The following is a 13021-nucleotide window of genomic DNA, read 5'->3' as shown; positions in this document are numbered from 1 at the left end:
CGTTATAGCTAAATTGTTGAGGGGATGGAATAACGGTGGTATGCTTGAACTTGGTATTTCTCTTCCCACATTAGCAAATCGAGCTTGTGTCTATCTGAATTTGTCTATCATTGTTATGAAGTCTTTAAGGGAAAAATGAGGCTGTCTATTTTTTTTTTTGCAAGTGGAGCGCTTCCCACTTACTGGATAGTGAGAACAATTTTGGACCAGCTACATATGTTCCTTCAGAAATTTGAAAGCAGATGCCCATGAGCAACTCAGACGTATCATATGCATCTTGTATTATGTGCATCTTTCCCCGTCAAAGGGTGTTTGCTAGACAAATGCTGCCTCATTGCTTCTGGCCAGGGCTGGGGTGAATTCAGCCATCCAGAGTGTTGTTGAAACACACACACACACACAAACAAAATCAATCTCTTACCCAAGGACATAAACTATGCTGTTAGCTTATAGGGACAGGGTAAGGGCTACAGTCAGAAGAACAGAAATAAAAATCTAAATTTAACTGAGGTAATCCACCACTTCTCCCCCACCCCTGGGTCTTAATACAAAGAGGAAGGTGGGGAGAGACTAGGAGAAGCTGACAGAAAGCACGTCTGACAGTGGTGTCTTTTTAAGTTTGAGACGCATGAGGAAGTAGAAACATTTATAAACCACAGGGACATTTGCAATTTCCAACAAATTAGCTACAACTGGGAAAGTGAAAATGGCCAATCTTCTGGAGTATTCAAAAGGCAGCAAACATTTCCAGCCCACCTTGGGAAACTGCATTGAAGCATCCACAACAAAGAAGCCACACCAAATAAAATAGCAGCAATGAATAAGAAGAAGATGGGAAAGAAAGACAAGGACTAGGGGTTGTGAGAGAACGTGGGAGGGAGAGTCCCTGAAAATTGATCAGCCACTTTCATTAATGTATTGAAAGTATGTGACTTGGATAAAGATGCCCAGGAAATCATTATTGGACAGCTTATTTGATCTATCTCAGTAGATCAAGATATGTACATTACATAAGTTCATATTCATTTTTATTCCATGACATTTAAATTTCAAACATATGAAGTCATATTTATCTGTTTAAATGTATGTAGCTAAAGGAAACTGAAGGATAATAGTTTCCTCACATTTGAGAAAGGTGTTGGAACCAATTTTATTCGAGAACAGAAAATGTCAGTTCCAGTGCCTATGAGTCCAGATAACTGCAAAAAGGTCTTTCTCTCTGTTTGTGTCTGTGTCTGTCTGTCTGTGTGTTGTTGTTGTTGTAAGGATACTTCACACCACTCTTCCGTGGAAGCTTGCATTCATGAGAAGGAAGTATTAGGGTGATGAAGGGACTAGGGTTTGGCATTGAGAGGAGAACTGTGAGTACTTTGTTGGGAGTCGTGGTGAGTCTAAGGAAAACAGTGACAAGTTAAGATAGAAAGGAAAAACTAACATGAAGGGAACAAGAGGATGTTTATGATCCTCTTAACCCCATATCTGGGCTGCCTGGAGGTGGGAGAGGAAACGAAAAGCCACACTTCACAGCCAGCTGCTTCCATGTCGGGGAGAACCGCCGTGGAACAGAGCACACACAGAATCAAACCAAAGGAGGCTAGAAAGTAGTCAAAGATTACAGGCTGAGTTTTTACATGCGCATTTCATCTCAGTGCCTGAACCCCAAAGGCGACGGCCTTACCCTGTATGGTGAATAAGAGACCAGGTGTGTCATAGTGGATAGTTGACTATCAGTGCAGGATCACCATGGCAACAAGCCATGGCTGGTTAAAGGCTGAGGTTGCTTTCCACAACAACGAGGACTTACTGCATGCTCCCACAAGCCCCCTTTACTCCCCAGGTAAGAGAAAACACATTGCCCACCTCTGGAAACTGCCTGGGATGGGAGCGAGAGGACCCGAGTAGGTTTAGAGTGCTGCTGTGGGTCAGCAGTGACTCTTTTGTCCTAACTGTATGGCATCAGAACAAGGCGGAAGGCAGGGAAATGGCGTTCCTTCTGCAGGGAGGAAGGGCCCGGGAGAGGTGGGACACACAGGTGTTTGGTGCCTGCACTACCAGTGAAATCGGGGGGCAAAAAATAGAAGGTGACTTGATCCCTTGGGGAATTGGCGGACAAAGATTGCCATTTCTAACAAAGGGCTGAGCTGCAAACTCAGCATTGGGAACGTGGGCTCACTGGCTGTGAGAAAGATCTGAAGTGTTCATTTACCAGGTGGGTGCAAGAGAAATGATTATCCTGGGGTAGCATACTGGCCAAGTCGTAACACTTGAGACTAGGATTTTGGTGGCTAATGAATTTAAGAACTTCAGCCTAGATTATTTCTATTTTTCTGTTTTTCAGTGACATTCTGCCCTTTCATGATTTCCTGTCCTTTATGACCTGTGCTTGCAGCTGGAGAGCCGTGTGTAAGAAGGGAGCCAAGATAATGAAGAATAACAGAAAAGCCTTACCGTCTTCCTGTGTCAGAGGTGTGCGTGTCATCCTCTGAATCTTTAGGTTTCCTTCCAATTCAAAGAAGCTTTTCTTGTATAAAGTCTTTAAAAAATACTTATGAAGCTGCCTAAGATAATAGCAATTCACTTGAGGTTCAGACTCCAGGCAGGAAACAACAACAACAAACTTCCCATTATTTCTCCATAAGTGAATTAGTTGGTTTTTGGTTGTTTGTTTTTTTGAGACAGGGTTTCTCTGTGGCTTTGGAGGCTTTCCTGGAACTAACTCTTGTAGACCAGGCAGTCCTCGAACTCACAGAAATCCGCCTGCCTCTGCCTCCCAAGTGCTGGGATTACAGCGTGTGCCACCACCGCCCGGCCATAAGTGAATTAGATATGAGCCAATGGGAAAGATGATTGGGAGACCTCCATATAATTAGATGTTACAATCACCAAAATCGCTCATAATTCTGTGGCCTCTCAGCTCAAGTGCCTGTGGGTCCCCTAACAAAAACATCAAATGACTTAAAATGTCAACTACGTTTTAAAAATAGCAAATCTCATCATTGAGAAGAACGTGCCAGAACCTCTGCGGTCCCTTTTTGTAGTTAATCATGAGGGCGACATTTGGCTTTCCCTGGGCACCTTGAGAGGCTGAGGCCAGAGTCTACACTGAATGAATGCCCTAGTTCCTGGGGCAGGATTCGGGAAGTCCTGGAAGAACCACAGGGAGACAGGCAGAAGGGAAAGGTGCCACAGCCAGGGGCGGGGTGCCACGTGACCCAGAGCAGCCAGTGAGAGAGCTCTGAGAGCGTGTCCCTTTCTCGATGATGAACTCTCAGAGTTTTTAATTATTTTTAAAAGATATATTCATTATAATGTAAGAGTAAAGACATGAGAGACCTCAGTTAATTCGGGCAAATATTGGAGCAATCATAAAATAAAATTCACATAATAAAGAACCCAATACTATAGAACAAGTATTAACAAGAAAATACCATTTCCTAACACAAATTATAGGAGAGTTTTCTCTATATTGTCCTCTTTTTGCTACTTGCTTTATTTATTGTTTTTTTGAAGTTGGAGATCAAAACGTAAACCCAACGTCTTCTTAACTTGCTGTTGCTTTTGAGCAAGGAAGGAAAGGGCTCCTGGTGTCAAGGGGGGATTCTGGGTATTCTACCCAGGAGAATTTTTGCCCCTGTAGAACTGAACAGTGAAAGGTGGCTTTGGATCGCTCTACATCAGGCAAGAGACAGAGCTCCTGGGGCTGTGGAGCTAGTGAGGGAGGATGCAGCCAAGGAGAAGAAGGATGAACCCGAGGAGGAGGGAGGATGATGCCAAGGAGGAGGGAGGATGCAGCCAAGGAGGAGGGAGGATGCTGACAAGGAGGAGAAAGATGAACCCGAGGAGGAGGGAGGATGATGCCAAGGAGGAGGGAGGATGATGCCAAGGAGGAGAAAGATGAACCCAAGGAGGAGGGAGGATGATGCCAAGGAGGAGGGAGGATGAACCCGAGGAGGAGGGAGGATGATGCCAAGGAGGAGGGAGGATGATGCCAAGGAGGAGGGAGGATGATGCCAAGGAGGAGGGAGGATGATGCCAAGGAGGAGGGAGGATGCAGCCAAGGAGGAGGGAGGATGCAGCCAAGGAGGAGGGAGGATGCTGACAAGGAGGAGGGATGGGGCAGCTGACCCGAGACCGAAGCTGATATTTACTGGCTATATGATTGGGGACAAAAGAGTTTTCTCTACATACAAGCTGTTAACCCCTGTTTGCTAATCCCTCGTTGTCGTATGCATTAGATGGTTCATAGAGCCTCACACCAGCTCATAAGAAGACATGCATGGACCCTGAGGGTGAATGTGTTCCACTGCCTTGTATCAACCTGTGAAGCAGAAAACTTGGATTTGCGGTTTTGAGACCTTGAGTTGCTCAGATTCTGAAGTGGGCACTATATAATTGGCATGAAAGCAAGTGAGCTAGACCAGGGAGTCTGCAAAGTACCTTCTGATTCTAAGATACTATGATTTTAGGAGCATTAGGACCAAGTCATACTTTCCTGGCAGAGCGTCCTTAAGGAGACAGACTTGGATTCAACTCTGTTTTGCAACACTTTTTAGAAAGCAGAGCCAAGGAGGTAATAGAGAACATTCTTCATTATCTGTTTTCTACTTTAAGGTAGGAACATCACATAAGTCATGGGGGAACATGAGATGTTTGTGGATGTTTAACATGATTCCTGGTTTATGGAAAATATAAAAACTATCGCCATGAAGCTTGAAATTAAGTTGTTTAAATGCTAACAGTTTTTTTATGAAAAAGATCAAAGGTAACTAGACTACCCACCTCCAAGCCCATCAGTTGAACACATTTGTTCTGGTGTATGAAATTATTCTTGAATGCCTGTTTACTTCACAAACATAATTTGTTTCCTTTTATTCAGGTGGTCATGTATTTACACAGATTTATTAATTCTTTATCAACTTGAAACTTAAAAATGTGAGTCCAAATTCAGAGTGAGACCAGCACAAAGCTGAACCTTCACAAAATGGACTTGGAACACTAGCTGTCTCGTAGTCCGTGCTTTGGTAAATCCATTCTCCCACGTTTGGACATGGGTAAGTACGTCGGTGTGGGTCTGTTTAAACGTCTTCATCAAGCTTACAGGCTTTTGTGAGATGTATGTCTTTCCCTTTCGTCTCTTCTTAGGGAGTTGCTAAGAAGTTGCACCAGGAGAGGCTCCAGGGCAAAGGTCAGGCAGTCTGCTAGGTCTCCCTGGGGTTCTTTAATGGAAGTCCTCCACACCTGGGACAGTCCTTTAGACATTGTAAGTGACCTGGTGGTGGTGGCACACTCTTTTAGTCCCAGCACTCAGGAATCAGAGGCAGATGGATCTCTGAGTTCAAGGCCAGCCAAGAAAAGAAAAGAAGGAAATTCCAGAGTGGACTAGGCTTGCTTCAAAGTCCCTCTACTTTCTCATATCTTGCTTGTTTGCTGCCTATCTAAAGTATGATGCGAAATGACTATTTTACTTGATGGTATTGTTTAACAAGCAAATTATCTCTGAGAAGGATTTATGGTAAAACACATTCTGAGGACCTTTTTTAGCTTGTAATTTTGAAATAACTATAGACTCACAAGAACTTAAAAACCATCACAGTCTGGTCCCACGTGCCCCTTGCTCAGCTTCCGCTGACGGCACACTCTCGTATAACTAAACTAGTATCAAACTGCAGGGCAACTTTGGTTTGCTACAACTCACTGGACGTGGATGGAGGACTGAAGGAAAAAAGACAAGCTCCCCTGAGTCCAGCTCAGCTGCTTTGTGTGTCACTGGGTTAATGTACTGCCATCTCCACTCCGTCCCTGCCGAGCAAGGCTGAAGCTGTAGTGACATCTTACCCTATTGCTTATTAAAGCATCTGGCATTCAGTTAGGTGTTTTGATTAAAACATGGCCAATAGCTTTTTCCATCTATAGGAAGCTTTGCTGTTTTCATGGAGTGTCTGTGACACTCCTGCTGGGGGATTATCACTGTCCAGAGGGAAAAGCATGAACCCAAATCACTCAAATCTTGGCATTATTAGTGCTAGTCTTGTGACAATGCACAAAATGTCCTTGGGTCTTGCTGATTATTTCCACATAATCATTATTGTGAAGACTTTTTTTTCAGCAAAGACTGAATTCAAGGGTCCTGGGAAGTAGATAGAATAAAATTTGATTGCCATTTTACAAACTAAGGTTCAAAGGTGGTAAATGAATTGCTGTGAATTGCAGAACCAATGTATAGCAATGCAGCTGGACACAATAGGATGCTGTCTTCCATGATCTCACATTACGTTTCCAAAGTATGAGAGGACTGGATCAACACAACACAACACAACACAGCACCCAACCAAGCCAAACAAAGCAAGCCCAGCAAACAGAGTAAGTAACCCACAGCTCAGGGCAGTGGTAGAGGGTTAGGAGCCTGCTCTTATATGCTATGGTTAATGACCTTTGCTGATGTCCTTTGCTGTGGTGTTGAGTGGTGGGCTACATTAAAGGTGGACTGAGTTTATTGTGAGTTACTATTCTAGGGTCTCTTCAAAGGTCCCCCCCAGTTACCCAGATCGTTCAGGTAGTCTGGAGTCCTACCTCTCACCCCTGTGTCTCCATGTTGCCCTCATCCATAGTGGAAAGCATGGAATGTTGAGAATTTGGAGCTTGCAACTCTGCAACTACTTACACTTTTCTTTTTTTTTAAGCCTCAAGAGAGCTTAAATGTAAAAGGATGGAGGGTTCTGATATCATCATCTTTATCATTTTCAATATTTTGCTCATTAAAATAATTTATTAACACAAGAATGTTAGCATGGAGCATTTTTTATAGCCTGGAATGTCTTTAGTACCACATCAGCCAAAATTCCTTCTTAACCTGCCCTGAACATCTTTCATACGTCTGAAATTCTTCATAATAGAACACCTGTTTCTAGAGGAATTCCTTTGGATCTCTCAATCTTCCTTGAAAGAGAATAGAAAATGCTAAAATTGGTCATTAGTTTCAAAGGGCTCTTGTTGCAACTGTCAAAATCTTGAGTACAGCTCGTGTGTGTGTGTGTGTGTGTGTGTGTGTGTGTGTGTGTGTGTGTGTGTGTGTGTAGCCCTGATGCCTTAAGTAGTGGGTTACAATTAGAAAGATCCAGTCTGTTGGTGATGTGAAGTTGGAGTTTTTCTTACTGTGGTTACATGTGGGAATGTCATAATTAAGCCTGGGGTAGACAAAAACAGGAGCAGAATATTCTCAAGGACTCCTAGGCATTTCTCTGGGTTTGAAACTGTCTCAACTACTTAGATTAGATGTGCTGTGGAGAAAAGGAGGAAAAAAATCACCAAAGTGTCGTGTATGCCATCAGAATTAAGAGATTTAAGATGGAAGGTTACCCTGAGAAATAAGTAGACTTTCTTAGTATAAACAAAACTTTTGTAGACTTTGAGAGCCAGAAGAATATAACCATGTTTGTGTTTTAAATTTGGTGCTGTTTGTACCCCCACAATCCTAAGGTATTAAGGGGACTCAGAAACTTTCATTCTGAGTGGGTTTGGATTATTTCATTGTTCTAACAAACACAAGTGTTTCCTTAACTCAGATATAACAATTCAATGAGACATAATGAATAACAGCCCTTTCCCTAGAGTTATAAACAAGATTAAAAACAAAACCCATGGCTGCATACACAACGGAAAATTACCATTATGTTAAAAGCAAAATGATTTTTTATTTTCTTGGCTATCTATGTTTTTCATTGCCTTATGCTTTCCCTTGCTTTTCTTTCAAGGAATAGTGCAGAACCTGTCAAAAGAGTTACATGGCTACATCCCTGTATGGATGCGAACCCCAGGTAGCACATCACAGGATGGTAATATACTACAACCACACAGAGATGAACAAGTATCAGGAACTCCCTGGGATAGCTCAATAGACATTTGCCTGCACAGAATTTACAGATTGTTTTTTAAATATTAAAATACTGTTTATCCATTATAAAAAGTTCCCTGTTATTAAGCACAGGCATACAAAACATGTTAAGTTTGCCCAACTTTTGATTATGACAGGATATTCCAGTACAAACATCAGAAATATACTAAGAGGAATGATTCTAAAATAAGACTGCAGTTTTATCAGAGCATGCATTTTAGTTTAAAAGCATAAATGTAAGGAATGCACATTTGTACTTGTGATTATTTAACAAAGCACTAAGGCACATAAAATTAGATGCTGAGCATACTCACAATATTTTCCAATAATGAAGATGCAGAAGAAGAATGGACCAGATGTCATTTCCTTCTTTCTGAGCAACTGATTAATGAAAGTAGATAAAATGTGGTCTTGGATAAAATGAGTCGCGCACAGCTCACAGTGGTTGTGCTATTTCTGTCCGTAGTCTTAGCAGCTATAAGGCAGCTCTCTCTCTCTCTCTCTCTCTCTCTCTCTCTCTCTCTCTCTCTCTCTCTCTCTCTCTCTCTCTCTCTCTCTCTCTCTCTCTCTGTGTCTGTCTCCTCTGTCTCATATGTGTGTGTGTGTCCCTCCCTCATTTCCTTCCTTCCTTTATCCCTCCACCCCTCCCGCTCTCCTCTCTTGATTCCGTTTTCTGAAAGTCTTAATATTACACACACACACACACACACACACACACACACACACACGAGGGGGGAGAGACAGAGACAGAGAGAGAGGGAGAGAGACAGAGACAGAGAGAGCTGAGCAGCAAGGAAAGTTTCTGAGAGCACATAGGTCTGTTTCCTCTAAACAGCTTGTTTCTCTGCCTGTAAAACTCTCTGCATGCATATATGGACATTGACAGAAGTCTGACCTGATCAAAGCTGTTGGAAAGAAACTGAGCTGAGGTAAACCCCAAACAAAAACATTTTTTTCCTCTACAAATGCTTTTGTGGCACAACAATAGAGCAGGAATTGAGGTGTGACTCCAATGGCCTTTGAAGTCTGTTTGGAAATTTGAGCAATAGATATGGCTCAAAGAGAAACATAAGAATCAACTATTTCAAAATGCTTTTGCACTATAGGTTTTACTGTAGTAGAGACCTCAACATGTTGTGACTGAGCAGTAAAGTCTTCCTGGGTCCAGATCTTAGGGATCCGGACACTTTGGGGTGGCAGCTGTACCCTGAAGCTGGGTTTTCAGGAGGAAAACACCTGCTCGGGAAGACAGCTCAGGGGCTGCACACAGGGCACGTTGGATAACTGGCACAGGCCCTCGTGCACAGCCGTAACCACCAAATGGTAGCTATTCAGGTGACAAATTTTAATACTGGTCACAAATTTAATACTCATGACAAATTTAATGCCAGTGAAGAGGAAAAGTATATAAAGACAAATAACATTTCCATGAGCAGCATTTTGTCTTAGCTAAAGCATACAATTCCTATTTTTGACTTAGTAGTGTATTTCTAGAACTAATGATTATCACAATGATGCAAGGCTTTGAAAGGGGTCGGTGAAATGAAGGACCAGAGGAAGCGTCAGCCAAGAGGAGGTGTGCACGAAGGTCTTTGGGAACCCAAAACCTTGCAACCCAACACAAAATATAATGAGTGGGTTGTAGAATACATGTGTTACAAAAGGATGTGTGGGCATGTAGTGGGTGGATACCACAGCCAAAGGCTTAAGCAGAGATGAGGGTACTGGGTAAGGGAATGTAGGGATCAGGGCTGTGGGCACCAAATTAAGAGTATATGAATAAACCTTACGGAAATCCACTGTGCTAACCTGAAAGCTAATTAAAAATACAACCAAAATCCGGTGACTGTGGTGGCATGCACCTTTAATGGCAGCCCTCATCTGACAGAGGCAGGTGAATCTTGAGTTTGAGGTCAGCCTGGTCAAGAGAGAGAGAGAGAGAGAGAGAGAGAGAGAGAGAGAGAGAGAGAGAGAGAGAGAGAGAGAGAGAGAGAGAGAGAGAGAGAGAGAGAGAGAGAGAGAGAGAGAGAGAGAGAGAGAGAGCATTCTAGGCCGTATATCCTGGAGTGCAAAGAGAAGAGTTTAAACAGAGGAAACCCATGTGCATGAAAAATGCTTTCCCCACCGGTTTGGTAAAAACCTCTGTGTTACCTGAGGCACAGGTTATCTCCCTATGAGTTAAGGTCAGGAAGGCCCAGAGGCATTCCAAAAAGCATAGGTATTGCCATTGCTCTTGGTTTCCCACAGAAACTGAATGGTAAGATGACTCCTGCACCTGAGTTGTAGGTCACAGAGAAGCAGATCTTCTAGCAGTAACAGCTGTGTGGGGTGCTGGGGGAAGGCATCGGTGGTCTTGCCTGGAACTGAACCCTGCACGTGACAGCCCTGACTCGTCAGACAAATGTGGCTGTGCAATAGTGGCAAGACTTGTTATGAGTGCAACCACCCACTCTCAATTCCTCTGAGGTCAGTACACAAAAGGGGACTCATGCACAGCACTGTAAACACGGTCAAAACTCGTGGTTAGGGGAGTCATCACATTTTAAAATTAATTTTTATCTAATTTAAAAACAATCTTATTTTACATACCAATCCCAGTTCCCTCTTCCTCCGATCCTCCCCTTTTCCCCCACCAGCCCCCCATCCACTCCTCAGGGAGGGTGAGACCTCCCATGGGGGTCATCAAAGTGTATCACATAATTTGGGGCACGATCTAGGCCTTCTCTTATACTGGTTCCACTGCCAGAGGTCCCATAGACTGCCCAGGCCCCCACAACTGACACCCATGTTCAGAAGGCCTGATTCAGTCTTCTGATGGCTCCCCGGCTGTCAGACTAGGGTCCGTGAGTTCCCACTTGCTCAGGTCAGCTGTTTCTGTGGGTTTCCCCAGTCTGGTCTTGACTCCTTTGCTCATCACTTCTTTTCTGCAACTGGATTCCAGGAGTTTGGCTCAATGCTTAGCTGTGAATCTCTGTTTCTGCTTCCATCAGCTACTGGATGAAGACTTAATGATGGCCCTCTCCCATGTGTCCAGCCTGAGAGAGTATCCCTCTATGTGAAATGGGCTCCCAAAGTCCATTTGTATACCAGGGATAAATACTGATCTACTACCTGAGGCCCCATAGATTGCTGAGGCCTCCTCACTGACACCCACATTCAGGGGGTCTGGATCAGTCCCATGTTGGCCTCTTAGCCATTATTTCATAGTCTGATTATTGACATCAAATTATTTTTCCCTAGCGTTTGGGTTAAAGTGCATTTTCTTGTTTCTTGATTTAAAGATATATATATATATATATATATCAAGAACAGATGGAGTACATTCTTCTTTCTCTTTCTGCCCATGCTTGTCAATTATAAATATGCTTGAGTGATTTGGTAGAATCCATGGAGTCAGAGCCTCTCCATGGCTAAGCATTGTCCTGCTTTTTCACTGGGTTTGGTTGTTGACTTAGGGTAATAGGGTTATGCTCTTTTTTATCTCAGAACTGCTTTGTAGAGCCCATTGAAGCACTCTGAGTACCAGCAAGACCCTATGTTTGAAGATTACTCCTTGCAGGGTGGTGTTGGTGCATGCCTTGAATCCCAGTGCTCCGGAGGCAGAGGGAGGCCAGCCTGTTCTAGAGCAAGTTCCAGGACAGTCAAGGGTGCACAAGGAAATGAAGTCTTGGGCAAAAATGACTAATAGAAAAAAAAGTGAATCAAGCTGGGAAAGTCTTTCCCAGGAACACTTGTAGATCTGGGAGACCCTGTGACCTTTTTATCCCTCCTTACCTGAAAGCCACCATGCTCTTCTGTACCTATCAGTCACTACCATGTGCAACAATGGAGACAGACATTTTGTTAATGTTTTTTTAATTTTTTATAGATATGAGTTTTCCCAGAGTAAGAAGCTAGTGAAATCCCACTAGGAGCATCACCACACAGAGCGATTCTTGATAATGGTTCACTAACCGTAAGTTAAGGATATTAAGTAGAACCCAAGGGCAAACAAAACAGTCTGTCAAGCCGCTCATCCTGTGGCTCCATTTATGTTATAGGTGACAGCTGCCAATCAGCCGAGACTCTTGAGGGACTCATCATTCCTAAGTTCCACCCAAAGACAGTTTTAGCTGTCTTAATTTAGCATTAATTAAACAATTCCAAGATGAGATGACTTTTGGAAAATGATATTGATAACATTGCTACGCGTGCAATTGGTTGGAGTAGTTAATAGGTACAGGTATTTCGAAAGATGCTTTAAGAAAATTCAAGCAAATTTGTCCTTGATGAAAAGTGGCCAGAAACATTATTTTTATAGAAAATTAACGAGAAAGTGGTAAGCCACACCTTAATTTATGCATTGCCAATTATCCCATTAAGGGATATGACAGGGAAGTAGAATTTAATATTCCTCTGTAAAATTGATAGTATAAAGACAATGAGGCCACGGCTAAAAAGCACAGCTTTCTCTCCCTCTGTGTGTATACGGATGCGCATAGGAGCATGCATATATCTCTGGTAGTAATCTACCCTTCATTGTAAAGCAAATTGAAGTACATGATATTTGCTAAGTGCAAACTCTGTATAGGCTGTAGTATTATTAGCTTTGTCTTAACTGTTTCCCTCAGACTCACAGTATACGTTCATTCTACTTAAATTATGCTCATCTGATTCGAGACCGACAGTAATATAAAGCAGCAATATAATATACATTGATTAGGAGCTCCCATCTTAGGGAAAATTGCTACACAACACTCAAGAAGGCTATTACAGTTTGTTGTGACGGTGTGGCGTGCAAACAAAAGAAGTTACCAGAAAAAACAATCCAACAATCCTTTTTTTTCCCCTTTGAGATACCTTACTATGTACACAGGTTAGCCTAAAACTCATGATCGTACTGACTCACAGCCTCCATAGTGATGGTATTGTAGATATGCACCACTATAATGGACAAAATTGTCTTAATTGAATTTAAACAGAAACACAGTTTGACTTTAAAACAGGATGCCTAATAGAAAGAAATGTGAGCTATATACACAAATTTAAGGGTTTTTTAGAACCCACATTAAAGAAGTGAAATAAAAATCAAGGGACTTTTGTTTCAATGATAAATTATATCTAACTCAACACATCCAAAATATTAATGAA

At 42.6% G+C, this 13021-nt stretch overlaps 1 protein-coding gene across 1 annotated transcript in view; it reads right to left on the bottom strand.

Annotated features, from left to right (window-relative positions):
- Rxfp1 (relaxin family peptide receptor 1) overlaps positions 1 to 8422 on the bottom strand; it is a 121538-nt gene extending 113116 nt beyond the window's left edge. The window contains exon 1 of the mRNA XM_040752618.1: positions 8206 to 8422. Within this exon, the coding sequence (XP_040608552.1) occupies positions 8206 to 8254 (49 nt within the window). The 5' untranslated portion in view covers positions 8255 to 8422. The remainder of the gene's footprint in view (positions 1 to 8205) is intronic.
- Positions 8423 to 13021: the final 4599 nt, after the last annotated feature.

The sequence above is a fragment of the Mesocricetus auratus genome, unplaced genomic scaffold, assembly GCF_017639785.1.
Source record: "Mesocricetus auratus isolate SY011 unplaced genomic scaffold, BCM_Maur_2.0 Super-Scaffold_100009, whole genome shotgun sequence".
Lineage (NCBI taxonomy): Eukaryota > Metazoa > Chordata > Mammalia > Rodentia > Cricetidae > Mesocricetus > Mesocricetus auratus.
This window is presented reverse-complemented; position numbering and strand designations above follow the sequence as displayed.